This window comes from Impatiens glandulifera, chromosome 4 (assembly GCF_907164915.1).
Source record: "Impatiens glandulifera chromosome 4, dImpGla2.1, whole genome shotgun sequence".
NCBI lineage: Eukaryota > Viridiplantae > Streptophyta > Magnoliopsida > Ericales > Balsaminaceae > Impatiens > Impatiens glandulifera.
Genome location: NC_061865.1, coordinates 10,144,987 through 10,160,618, shown reverse-complemented (window position 1 = coordinate 10,160,618; position 15,632 = coordinate 10,144,987). Strand labels below are relative to the sequence as shown.

At 26.1% G+C, this 15,632-nt stretch overlaps 1 protein-coding gene across 1 annotated transcript; it reads left to right on the top strand.

Annotated features, from left to right (window-relative positions):
• Nucleotides 1-10,623: 10,623 nt before the first annotated feature.
• LOC124934690 (uncharacterized mitochondrial protein AtMg00810-like) lies at nt 10,624-11,487 on the top strand. The gene is made up of 2 exons (XM_047475208.1): nt 10,624-11,083; nt 11,300-11,487. Exons 1-2 carry the CDS (start codon nt 10,624-10,626, stop codon nt 11,485-11,487), a joined length of 648 nt encoding a protein of 215 aa, XP_047331164.1.
• The last annotated feature ends 4,145 nt before the right edge of the window (nt 11,488-15,632 follow it).

The window sequence follows — 15,632 nt, the reverse complement described above, 5'->3', positions numbered from 1 at the left end:
TAATATGCTTAATTTGAATTTTCCGAGTTGAAAACTGTGATTTATTTATATATATATATGTGAGAGTAAATAGATATTTGGGTCGGATCGTGGGTTGATCCGCACATAAACTTGAAACGGTTAAAAATAAAATAAAAATACTATATTTATATAATATATTGAAAAAAATTAGAATATAATAATAATGTTATATATATAATTATTATTTTTGTTTAATATTAAGATAAGAGATATAATTATTTTTATTATATATTTTTTGTATGAGAATAATTTTTTTATATAATATAGTATATATAGTTAATCAAAATGTAACTTATAAAAATATATATACATATACAAAATTATTGAATTATTTCAACAATCATAAGTGATTTACTTAATACTAGAGTTTAAATCTCTCTAAAAGTAATTATTATATGTGCGTGCGCGAACATTGGTAGATTAAACAAGAACGTATGTCGAAATGTGTAATATATATAATTATTCAAAATGTAACTTACAAAAATATATATACATACACAAAATTATTTCAACAATCATAAGTGTTTTATCGGTTAAAGTGTTAATATTTCATACTTAATACTAAGGTTAAAATCTCTCTAAAAGTAATTATTATATGTGGGTGCGCGAACATTGGTAGATGAAGCAGAAACAATAATGTATGCCGAAAGGTGTAATTAAATGTTGGGAATGTCGGCTTGAGTAATACAATCATTGGTTCGTTTATGGAGGGTGATTCATGGCCTAAAATCATGCCAAAAGTTGTAATCGAATGTTGAGAATGTCGGCTTGAGTTAAACATTATAATAAATACTAGTAAATTCACATGGGATGCACACTTTAAATTTACCGGGTCGAGAGCCAACTAAGCTAATAAGATTTTATATTTTAAATTCTACACAAAATTTGATGAACGTTCAACATTCATAACAAAATATATATATATATATATATATATATATATATATATATATATATATATATAATAATGCTTAATTTGAATTTGTCGTGTTTGGAGTTATGATTAATTTGGATATATATGTAATAGTAAATAAATACTTTGGTCGGATTGTGGGTTGACCCGCCCATAAACTTGAAACGATTAAAAATAAAATTAAAAATGTTATATTTATATAATATATTGAGAAAAATTAGGATATAATAATATTGTTATATATTTATCATTATTATTTTTATTTAATATTAGGATAAGAGATATAATTATTTTTATAATATATTTGTTTGGTATAAATATGGAAAATTTATATTATATAGTTATTCAAAACATAACTTATAAAATATGTATATACATATACAAAATTATAAAATTATTTCAACAATCATAAGTTGTATAAAGGGTGATCCAGGGCTTAAGAACATGATGAAAGGTGTAATCATATGTTTAAGAATGCACCTTGAAGACCATAAAATTCTTCTATAGAGGGTGAGCAAAAGCCAAAAGGCATAGTCGAATGTTTAAGTATTGTGGGAATTGAGAATGATTAGGATTAATAATGAATCATTTAAGAGATAATTTATATGATATATATATGGGTACAAGAGATTTTAATAATGCATTTTTTTCTTTTTAGTATTAAAATTATTAATTATATATATATATATATATATATATATATATATATATATATATATATATATATATATATAATCAAATGTTTAAGAATGCACCTTAAAAATCACCAAGTTCTTCCATAGATGGTGAGCAAAAGTCAAAAGGCATAGTCGAATGCTTAAATATGTTGGGAATTGAGAATAGCTAAGATTAATAATGTATTATTTAAAAGATAACTTAGATAATATATATGGGTGTAAGAGATTTTAATAATGTATTTTTTTTAGTATTAAAATTATTAATTATATATATATACAAAAATCCATAAAATATAATAAATATTTGTTATTTAAATTTATAATGTTTCTATTGTAACGCCAAAAATTGACCCTTCCCGAAAATGAGTTTTCGTTAATCGATTAGTCGCGTCCCATAACTCACATTCCTCTCGAATTTCGAGTGAGACGGGGAACCAAAATGTTAGGCTTGACTATAGTGCATTTAAAAATATCGATTTAGATTAGTTTTAACTTTTTTAGAATCGCCACCTAATTTACAACTTAAGAAATTAGGAAAGAAAAATATTTTGTGTATTCAAACGCATGTTTGAGATCTCATTATTAGTTCGGTGTTTGGTTACAAGTAAGAATGACTCACGCGCCATATCTCACGTGCCTGTCACATTAGAGTCTCTATTTTAATTTTTTAACCATTTAAAATATATTATTTTACACCTTATTTGTTTAATCCTATGATATGCGTTTAAAGATAAATTCAGACCAAAGTATTTATTAGTTTTATATCATTTTATTTTTAAATCATGCGTCTGTGTCATTGTACTATATATATATATATAAATAAAAATAAAGTTGAAACTCAATTATGATACCTATTAATAGACATGGACTAGATAGACTAGAAAAATATTCAAAATAAAACATATTAGTCTAAATAATATATATATTTAATAATTAAAAGGCATAATAATAATAGTATACATTATCATATATTATTATTTATTTAATTTTATGATAAGAATAAATATAATAAAAAATATATATAAATGTATAGATAACTAATCTTTGCCGGTTGGAATTAAAGTTATCCATCATTCAAAGTAATAGGGTTTTACCCATTATGTATTTTAATTTGTATATATTGATTTTTGTTTTTGTTATAAATATATATATATATATTTTATTTAAAAAATGATTTTTTTCATATTTTATATCTGATTAACTTTATTATTAAGACTATGTTTGGTATGATATATACAAGACTATAACTATAGTATAGCTTACCTACTAAATTATATTAGATTTGATTTATTAATAATTATGTATACAATATTATTTTATGTATAATTTATACCTTAAAACGGTATAACATAGTATCTCGTCACAGTTATTATAAAATCGTATAAGAATTTATAAATTTTAAGATTCATTTTCTATCCTTTAATTTTGTAAAATTATTAAAATTTTAATTTCTTTATTATATTTTAAATAATAGTAATAATAATAATAATAAACTATAATAAAATATTTATTTATATTTAAATGTGTTTAATTTTATAATTTAAATAATAATAATAAATGTGCAATTACATATTTTATTTGATTTTTTAATTTATATTTTTTTTATCTCAGTAGAAAAAATTATATTATTTCAAGTATAAAAATTTTAATGTGATAATTTTACATAATTGAATATAATTATTTAAAAATACAAATAATGTTAATTAAAAATATAAGTTTATTAAAATTTTAATTTCTTTATTATAATTTAAAATATAATAATAATAAACTATAACTTAATATTATTATTATTAATTAATAAAACTTATATCTATATAATTTAGTTTTAAAATTAATTATAATTATGCATTCTAATTTCAAATATAATTTTATAAAATTATTATTATTAATATTTTATTTTATAAAAATAATTAATATTTTTTTAAATATACAAATATTTATAATAATACATAAATTTTAAAAATAATTAATTACTATTAATTAATAAATAAGTTTTATTTATATAATTATATAAATTTAATTATATATAAAAGAATGTAAACCATATAATAATATTATTTATTTTAAAAATACATTTATACATAATTAAATATTATAAATTTTTTTATTAATTTCACTCTAATTAATAATACAAATTATATAAATATAAGGGTAAAATAGTCTTTTATATTTTTTATTATTTTTTATATTACCAACCAAAAACAAAATAATAAAACCTATATAATTTATACATGTTTTATATTTCTAACAAAAACACTAATAATTTATATAATTTATACTTTTTAATACTTGTGTACTATGTACCAGAACTAGGGCTGCAAATGAGTCAAGCTACTCGTGAGCTGCTCGGTCAAAGCTCGGCTTGAACTTGACTTTGACCGAGCTCGAGCCAAGCTCGAATCGGCTCGTTTAAAATTCGAGTCGAGGTCTAATGCTTGCTCGATGACTTGTCGAGCTTTTTCGAGCCTAAGTATATAATATATAATTTTTTTATTTAATATTAAAACTTAAATAATATATTTTTTCTCTCTCTTTCTCTTTAAAGCTCATATGAAGGCCCACAATCCATAACTAAAACCCTAATTTCTAACATATCTACAATTCTTCATCTAACCTAATCTTCTTCATCTAATCCCTCTTCTTTCATTCTCATCTAACCTAATCTTCTTCATCTAATTGCCTCTTTTTTCATTCTTCCTTCATTTTCACCATTTCTTTCGCTCACTCTTCGTCGTTCTTTCACTCTTAATCTTTTCTTCATTCATTCTTCACAATTTCTTTAGCTCTTAATCTCTTATTCTTTAGTCTTTACATATTTTTCACTCTTCATCTATTCATTTTCTTCTTTTTTTCGTCTTCACATATTGATCTCATTCAAAATAGGCTTATAGGTAATTAAATTTATTTTCACTTTTATGATAACTATTGTTTTTTCTTTTTATTTAACTTTGATTTTTTTTACATCCAACAACAAAGAAAGGAAAAGATTATTTTATTTGTGAACTCAGTGTATATAAATTTATTCACATATCGATCTCATTCAAAATAGGCTTATAGGTAATTAAATTTGTTTTCACTTTTATTGTTTATATATCCTTTAAGATAAACTTAGACATCGAGTATTCTATACATAGGTTGAATGAATATATAAAATAACACTGGTTATAAAAAAAATGGTTATAAAACAAAGAGAATTTTTTTTTTAAAAATAAATTATATATAATAAAAGTATATTATATATAATATTGAAAGAGATAAAAAAGTGTTAATATATTATATATAATAAAAATAATATTAAGATATAATAATTAGTTTAGTATAAAAGGAAATAAAAATGGTTAATATTTTATTTATAATAAAATTATATTATACTTTATATTGAAAAGAGATAAAAAAATAAAAAGGTTAATATATTATATATAATAAAAATAAATATTATGGATATAATAATTAGTATATTATAATATATAATTATTTACGGATAAAAATAGTTATTATATTATATACAAAAAATATTTATTATATATAATATTGAAAGAGATAAAAAAAAATGTTAATATATTTTATATAATAAAAGTATAATATATATAATATTTAAAGAGAAAAAAAAGTTAATATATTTATTATATATAATATGGAGAGAAAAAAAAGATATATATATTATATATAATATGTTTAGAGAAAAAAATAATTTATAAGATTAATAATATATATTATAATATATAAAAAAAAAAATTATTGTTATAAGTTAGATTCTAACTATAATGTTTAAAACAATCTTGTTATACTTGTACTTAAATAATTCAAATATATATAATAATATTTAATAGTAAGAAGACTAAATAAATTTTTATTATTAAATTCTTATGTTACATATTTAATTTTATCACTTATTTAATTAACTTTTTATTTTTTCAGAAATATAAGACATATTAAGAAATTTTGTTGTTGGTATCTATTTTTTAAATTAAGTTAAATTTTAGTTATTTGTTTTAAAATTTATTTTTTATATTAATTATTGTTAAGATTAAATATTTCATATTATTAAATGCAGGTAGTTATACATGTACTATGATTGAAGAAAATGAGTTAAAAAGATTAATATATTGAATATTCAAACAATTTAATTTTGTACTTTAACTTTTGAATTTTATGTTTTAGAATTTTGATTAGTAATGGTGATTTAATGTTTTGGATTATTATATTTTAAAATTTTGAATAGTTATGATTGTTTTATATTTTAATTTTGAAATATCATGTTTTAAATTATTAATATGTATGAAAGTTTGATATTTTAATTTTATAAATAAATTTGGTTCGAGCCCGAATCAGTTCGAGTTCGAGTTTTAGCTTGAAAATTAAATTTTTGTTCAAGCTTTCGAGTTGAGCCGAGCCTGTAGGTAATATAGTCGAGTCGAACTCGAGCTTAAATTTATAAGCTCGTTCGAGCTCGAGTTCGAGTCAAGCTAATAAATACTTAATTGAGTCGAGCTCGAGCTTTAGCAAGCTTGAACTCGGCTCGGCTCATTTGCAGCCTAACCAGAACCAGAAACTACCTAAATATATATAATTTATATTTTTTAATACCCTCTTAAAACTACCTAAGTATATATAATTTATACTTTTTAATATTTTCGTAATTTGTACCAAAAAGATATATATATTATTTTTATATGAAATGTTATAAGCCTTGACGGATAGCCATTACCTAGGCTTATATTATATTATATAGTTTTATAATATATTATATACTATTATTATTATTTAAAGCTTCATACACACAGCAGGCAACCGTAGATAAGGATTATAGCATCGTGGTATAACTATAGCCATAGTAAAATTGATTAGATATTTGATTGAATAATTTTATTAGTACAGTAATTTAAAAGTTATAATTTATAGCTTAAACTAGGTATAAAATTATAATTGTCCTTACTTGTGTTACAAGTCTTCATAAAAAAATTTATTCCAATATTACCCTCACATATATATATATATATAATTTTATTATATTTATGTTTTACATACAATCCCCTTTATTCTCTGTCATTCTTCTTCATCCTTGTATCGTGCTTACATAATATTCAACAAATATATATAGATCTATATTTCTTCTTTTTACTTATTTTCAACTGTTATCATTTCCTTCTATAAATGTTTTATTTAGTTTTGTTTCTTTGTTGTTAATTTTCTATCTTTTTATATTGGTACGAAGAATGAGAAAGAGACATCATTAGACTATTATGTTTCATTTTATTGTATCGCCAATAACCTTTGATTCCATAATTTGTTTCGATTAGCCATTGAAAAATTGATGTTTTATTCGGTTTTGTTAATATGTTAATTACATTTGATATTCCTTAGTTTCTGATGGTTATGGTTACATCAACTATTGTTGTATTCAATTATGTTGATGAGTTTTGTGTTAGGTTAGATTTAGTTATGGTGTATTAAATTAGACTAAATTAGATTAGATTGGATTGAGTTAAAATAGGTGAGTTGGTCTGAATTTTTATCATAAATATATATATTTATGTTTATTTTTATAAATTTTATTTGTGCATAGTTAAAAAATTATTAGAGAATTTGTAATATTGATTGGTATATTTTGCTATAAACTTACAAACAAACGCACAATAAGGACAAATTATGGAGAGGAAGAAATTGGAACTAATTATATGTAGTAACAAAAGGTTAAAACTAATATATTTTATATTTTGTTTGTGAGTATTAATTTTTGATAAATATTTATATAATTATATAATTTAAATTATAAAAAAATATATATAAAATAATGTAAATGTTATAATAATATTATTTATTTCAAAAATCTATTTATATGATAATTATATATTATTATTATTTTTATTAATTTTAATATAATTAATAATACAAATTACCTATAAGATAAATATTAAAATAATAATTAAAAATAATTTATATAAATATAAGAGCAAAATAGTCTTTTACACTTTTTACTACTTTCTTATACCACTAATCAAATATAAAATAATAAAATCTTTATAATTTATACTCCGACCAAACACTAAAACCTATATAATTTATACCTTATAATATATCCTTATAATTTATACTTATATAACTACTTTCGCGTACCAAAACATAGCCTTCGTTGCCTTCTTTCATTGCTACGACAATTATTTCTTCTTTCTTTTTCAATACAAAGATGTAAGATAACTAATAGGCAAACAATATTAAGAACAAAGACTTAATCATGATTAAATCGGGTCTTTAATGAATCGAGACTATTCGAAGTACCAAAATTAGTTATATAAAAAAAACACGAATTTAGTATCTCAAAACTGACCGGAAAGCACATATGTCACCAGATTGGCAACCTAAACAAAGAACACTAGTCTCAAATAATTATCAGATTATTTTTGAAGTAGACAACAAATTATTTCAGCGGATTAGAGAAATTAAACTCCTCCGACCACACTCTTAAAAATAAATTAAGACAGTGAATAAGTATAAATCTCAATGAAACGGCATAAACAAGCAAAATTCGAATGAAACTTTAATTATTGAATAGAAAATCCCTTAACTAAATCTTACTCGACTGATAACATCATAGATGTTAGAATATAAGATAATATATATGTAAGATATTATCACAATATTATATAAATTGTGATAATATTATTAATATATTATATTATATCATTATTATATTATATTATTATATTAATTTTCTTATAAGTTCAATGTAATGTCTATATAATAGACATACTCTATGTAACTGAATGATATATCATTCTAATACAATTTCTCTCTTTATTCTAACATGGTATCAGATCTTAGGCTCTAAGGTCTATGGCCATTTAAGGTTTGAGTATTTATTTTTGAATATTGATGTTCACATTAATTCAATTTTAATGGAGAAGTCTACCAAGTTTACAATTCTCTATCGTTGCTGCTGTCACATGTACTTTATTAGAGAACATTTTCCCCAAATTTTCTCTTACAGACATTCAATCACTCTTACAAAAAACTTAAATCAAATCATGGTACTACATTTTCTCCATTGCCATCTTCTTCAGTATCTGTCACACCAGGTACTTCTACCTCATGGTTTTTTTATTCAGGATGTTGTAATCATATGACTTCTGAATCATCTTTTCTCACATCCACTAGAAAGCTTATTATTCTGTATGTTGTTCATACTGCTGATAAAACTACTTTGAATGTTCAAACTATTGGTACCGCTCAAACTTCTATATTGTCCTTACCTGAAACATTTTTGTTCCAAAACTTTCGTTAAATCTTATATCTGTTGGACAACTATGTGATCTCGGTTTTAACATAACTTTTTCGAGTAATGGTTGTGTTGTTCAAAATTTTCAAACAAATAAAATCATTGGAACGGGACGTAAGATTGGACGATTGTTTGAACTCACTTCTCTATCTCTTCCATCACAATATTTTGTTGGAGCTGTCACTTCTCAAATTTGGCACTCTCGATTAGGTCATCCTTCTAAAGATCGTTTGAGTTCTTTAATTTCTAGTGGTTCTTTAGGCCCTATTAAGACTGAAACTTTTGATTGTGTTTCTTGTGAGCTTCCTAAATGACACGCTTTACCTTTTTTTTCTAATGATTCTAATTCCTTAGCACCTTTTGATATGATTCACTTTGATATTTGGGGTCCTGCATCACATAATACTATGGGTGGTTTAAAATATTATGTGATATTTATTGACGATTTTTCTCGTTATACATGGATCTATTTGATGCATAATAGGTCTGAATTGTCCTCAATTTATATTCGGTTTGCTAATATGATCCAAACTCAATTTTCCTCCAAAATTAAAATCTTGTGCACTGATAATGCCATGGAATACAAAGAAACAAAATTCTTAGAGTTTCTAGCACAAGATGGCACAATTATTCAAAGATCTTGTCCTAGAACTTTTCAACAAAATGGTCGGGCAGAGCGAAAACATAGACACATTCTTAATGTTGTTCGAGCCTTTCTCATCTCGTCTTCTTGTCTCGATAACTTTTGGGGAGAAGAAGCTTTCATAGTTGTTTATACTATCAATTGCATTCCTTCTCCTGTCATAGGTAACATCTCTCCTTTTGAACGTCTTTTTAATCGAGCTCCGAATTATCAAACTCTCAAAGTTTTTGGATGTGTTTGTTTTGTTTGATTACAACCTCATGAATACAATAAATTAGAACCTCGAATTCGATTATGTTGTTTCTTAGGTTATGGAATCGAACACAAAGGATACATGTGTTGGGATCCATTGTCTCAACGTCTTTGTATCTCTCGTCATGTATCATTTTGGGAACATAAGATGTTTTCAACTATATCTAAATTTAGAATCAATGAACCTCCTACTCATTTTTTCGTGATCTTACCATACCTCTGTTTCCTGACATTTCTTGTGTAGGACCATTTAACAACTCATGCGACTCAACTTCATCTGCATTTCCTACATTGACATCTTCTCCATCTCAAAATTCGGCACATACCTCATCTGATCATATCATTCAAGAATCTTCTTGTTTTCCACCATCACCATCACCACCACCACCTCCTCGTCGTACCAATCGTGTAAGTCAACCTTCTGTTTGTCTTCGCAACTTTCATGTGTACTCAGTTATTGTCTCTCTCTATGAACCTCGTACTTTTCACGAGTCCAACTCTAACCCTTTATGGCAGCAAGCAATGACAGAAGAATTGCAAGCACTTACCAAGACAAAAACTTGGGACTTGATTTGATTGACATAAGGCAGTCGTTGGTTGTAAATGGGTTTTTAAAATTAAGACACGAGCAGATGGTTCAGTTGAACGATATAAAGCTCTCATTGTTGCTAAGGGATATACTCAAGAATATGGTATTGATTGTGAGGAAACGTTTGCTCCTGTCGCTCGATTGACCTCGGTTCGTAGCCTCATTGCAGTAGCTGCTAGCAAAAGATGGAAACTATTTCAAATGGATATAAAAAATGCATTTCTTAATGGTGAACTAACAGAATAAGTGTATATGCAACCTCCACCTGGGTATGATCATCCTCCAAATAAAGTTTGTAGACTCCGCAAAGCTCTTTATGGTCTCAAACAAGCTCCTAGGGAGTGGTTCGTCAAATTTAGCTACACCATTGGTAATCTTGGTTTCAAATCCAATTCTTATGATCATGCATTATTTTTGCGCAAAACAGATCAAGGTTGTACCTTACTTTTACTTTATGTGAATGACATGATAATTATTGATGATGACACAAATGGAATCTGTGATCTCAAAATTTTTCTACATCAACAATTTGAAATGAAAGATCTTGGACAATTAAGTTATTTCTTGGGACTTGAAATAGCTTCCGACAAATTCGGTTACTATTTATCACAAGCTAAGTACGCAATTGATCTCATATCTCGGGCTGGTATTACTGACACAAAAGTTGTTAGCACACTATTTAACTCCACAGAACATTTGGTTGCTACTAATGGTACTCCACTAAGTGATGAAACACTTTATCGATAACTAGTTGGTAGTCTTATATATCTTACTATCACTCGGCCATATATTGCATATGTTGTCCATATCGTGAGTTAATTTATGTCATCTCCTCGTACAACTCATTTCTTTGTCGTTCTTCGTATATTACGATACATTAAATGAATTTTATTTCATGGACTACATTTTGCTCACTCTTCTCCTTTAGAGTTACGAGCATACTCTGATGCTGATTGGGCAGGTGATCCAACTGATCGTCGATCCACTGCTGGTTATTGTTTCTTTCTTGGCACATCTCTCATTTCATGGAGAAGTAAGAAACAAACTGTTGTTTCTCGTTCTAGTACAGAATCTGAATATCGTGCTCTTGCAGATACTATATCTGAGCTTCTCTAGCTACAATGGTTACTTCAAGATATGGGTGTTCCTTCATCCGCTGCTATTCCACTTTTTTGTGATAATAATAGTGCAATGCATATTGCTCATAATGATGTATTTCACGAACGTACCAAACATATAGAAATAGATTGTCATCTGACACGCCATCATGTCGTTAATGGTACCATACAATTGATTCTCATTTCTTTGCAAGCTCAGATTGCTGACATTTTTAAAAAATCTCATCCTCCTCAACGTTTTCAAGATTTAGTCTACAATCTCAAGATGTTCAATGCTCTTCCACTTTGAGCTTGAAAGAGGGTGTTAGTGTATATAATATAATAATATATTATATAATATATTATTATATTATATAATATATTCTATTCTATTCTATAATATATTATATTATATTATAGTTTCCTTATATTGCTAATGTAACTCAAGTATAAATACATTTACTATATTGAATAAAGAAGCACACAATTATTCTCTTTCTAACATGGTATCAGAGCCTTATTATCGTTCTTGAGTCAATCAAGTGATAGTCTTCTGCTGCCTCCATCAATGGTTACTTTAGCCATTGATGGGGGGCTCTAATAATTCTTTATTAATTATTATTATTATCTCTTAATAATATTTTATTCTTTCAAATAATTATATTGATGTTCTTACTTTTTTCGACAATCATATTCTTTGAGTTTGTTTTCAGTTGTTGCTTTATCCCAGTAGTTAATGCCATATTTTTTTGATGTTAATCTAATCATATGTGCTTATTTACTGGTTATTTAGTTAACACACTGTCATTCTCTCGTTAGAATGAGTTTTACATGTGTTGTTTCACCCCAACATTCTATTCTCATGGGATTCTATCTTCTTCGCTGGTTTTCTTAATGCAGCACACTGTCATCCCGTTGTTGGATGGATTTCAAGACCCACGAGTAACTTCGGAGTTCATTTGGTTGTTGTTTCACCCCAACATTCTATTCCCATGGGATTCTACCTCTTCGCTAATTTATCCGTCAACACACTGTTATCCTTTAACTGGATGGAGCTCATTAGTTTTTGAAGCTTAAAGAATACAACATCAATATTTCATCATCTCGTCTTCAACATCAAGTTGTTCAAGCGTTTCCATCTTGAGTTTGAGGAGGGATGTTTGAATATAAGATAATATATATGTAAAATATTATCACAATATTATATAAAATGTGATAATATCATTAATATATTATACTATATCATTATTATATTATACTATTATATTAATTTCCTTATAAGTATATTATAATGTTTATATAATAGACACAACTTATGTAACTTAAAATATAACTTTCAATACAATTTTTCTTCTTATTTTAACAATAGACAAATATAATAAACTAACAGTAAAAAAACCACAAAGGTTGTTTAGCAAGATAATCAAAATGCATGATTTGAAGAGCACTTTAGCCAATGACAACTATTACTTTAACTGGTGGCCTTCTTCTCATTTTCTCTTTCTCCCCTTTTTCTCCTTATCTTCGGCCCTTTTATATGGCCTCGTGATTCTCTTGCTCCAGAGGACTTTTGGCTTTTTGTTTCGGATGATTCGGTCAAACGGATCGGAAATTAGGTTTTTCCAAAGGAGACCTATGTCAACCATGTTACTCTTCTTTTGGAGAGAGGATGGACATCCCTAAATGTAAACCGAATCCTCTACTACCGATTTTGGTGTTCCCCTGTTCCTGACCAATCAGAGTGTAGAGTTATTATTATAATATTAAATCAGATCCATTCATGTAAAACCAAGCTTGAGATGCAACACAAATGAAGGAAGACATTTTACATCAGTTATATCAGGAAGTCAGTGAAACTTGATTCACTTCACTCTGAAATTTGCTTAACTTCACTCTGCTTTATCACTACATTAGTTATATCAGGAAGTTAGTGAAATTTTCTTCACTTCACTCCGCTTCATCACTCTGCTTCACTACTCTACTTCACTATTGCATCAGTTACATTAGGAAGTTAGTGAAACTTGATTCTCTTCACTCCGCTCACTCTACTTCACGAGCTTTAAGATCTGGTACATAATTTGAAAAATCCAGAAGCTTAGAGCTTCAATGGCGGATTTTTGAAATCTTCTGATTAAGGTCTTGAGAGGTGATTTATTGTCTTCAGATTGATCAAGGGAGGTTATGTATAGCCTCCCAAAGTCGATTGATCATCCAAGTGAGATTGAATCAGTCAAACACTCATGATGGTGTTTTGGCTATTCTTTCGGCTAGTTGTCGTTATATGTCGTAATTACGATCCTAGATGTAGGAGAAATGATCACCGAAGTAGGGTGAACATTTCACTTTTTGAATGGAGTCAAACCATCCCAAAACGATAGAGTTTCATTTTTGAGAAATCAAAGATGGTTGTTATTCTTATTTGCCCTGCAATCGCGATGAAGACGAAGATCCTAGACGAAACGACATCGTTTCATGCACATTTTGCGAACGTTGGACGCTTTGTTGGCGTTCTGTCGTGTTTCAGCTAACGGGGCTAACGCGCACGTTAGCTAATCGTCTGCTTCACGGATGTGCGCTCCTTCTGTTGCAGCGAACAACGTCGGGCAACGCTGGAACGTTGAATGAAAATTCAGCGCATATCCGATGGCTTTGGTTCCTATTGTAGCAATTCTTCCGAATTTCAATCACACGGATTCCAGATTTTATTTTTTATTTAAAACTTTACAGGTTTATTTGAAATCTTTTACCATTTTGACTTTATTTTTAAATCTTTAAAATTATACAAAATAATTAAAATAAATATGACAATTATTTTACCAATTTATTTTACTTTTGTATATTTTTGGTTAAATAAATAATTTATTTGTGATAAAATGGATAAAACATTCATCTTAAATTATTTATTTTAATCCATTTGATTTTTCTAAAATTAATTTAAGATAAAATGGGTACAACATTTATCCCAAATTATTTTATTTATTTTCTTTTACCATTATCCTTAATTAATTAGGATTTAATTATCACAATAATTAATCTAATTAATTGTCTAATTAGGCTTTAACCTTGTATTAATTATTTTGATTTTATAAAATAATTATTTTAAAATTTATAAATTGGGTGTGTAAAATTTTAGTATTTACAATAATAGAACTAGAAACAAATCAATCATCAAACCATGATCCATAACATTAAAATTTGAAGAATAATCAACAAACCCGAGAGTTTTATCTCATGTGAAATAACGATTATTTTTCAGTTAATTGTAAAACCAAAAATATTCATACATCATATGAGGTTAGTTCTTGAACCCTTTTCGCCCAAGAACACATTACAATCAAAGTTTATTTGAAATTCAAATTTGAGGATTTTTTATTACCGATGAATGTCTTGATTCTAGATGAATACAAAGTTTTTAAATCATTCATGCAAACATAATACATAATTAATTTGATGAAAGAACAACTTTACATTTGAAGAAATTCAAATATGTCAAAAATAAAGAAAATTTGATTAAAAAAAGTAATAGGAAATAAAGGATGACAACTTCTACTAAAATATTCTATTACAAAATGTTATATATAGAGGTCTTTAGAAGTTCATCCACCCAACTATCTCTCCAGCAGCAACCTTCCGATCCGCGACTCCAACAGCAAACCCTACCTCCATCCCGCGACTCTGGCACAAGTATCTGGTCTTAGGTATACTGTTTGTTAATATTGTTTCTACCTGTTCATTGATTACTATCAATTCTCCTTTAGTAATTTATCATTGGTTTCTAGTAATGGTATCAGTAAATAAATGTGGAATGGATATATATAATCAATCTATCCGTTTTCTCATCCATGTGCTTTGGCCGTTGTTTTTTTCTTTGGCATATTTTGATACAAGATTTTTGGTGTACTTTGTATTTTTGTATGTAATGGGATACTTTTGTAATTTCAATACTAATTGAAATAGGGAAATTTGATAATATGACCATAAAAAGAAGAGAAATTTGATATTTAACCTCCATAATAACTTTTTTATTTTTTAACCATTTTTTAAAAAAAAAATCAAATTTTACCCTTAATAACCTTTTTACTTTTTACATTTTTTTTTTTTTCTTTTTTCTTTTTTCTTTTTTCTTTTCTTATTCTTTTCTTTTTCTTTTCTTTTCCTCTCTCC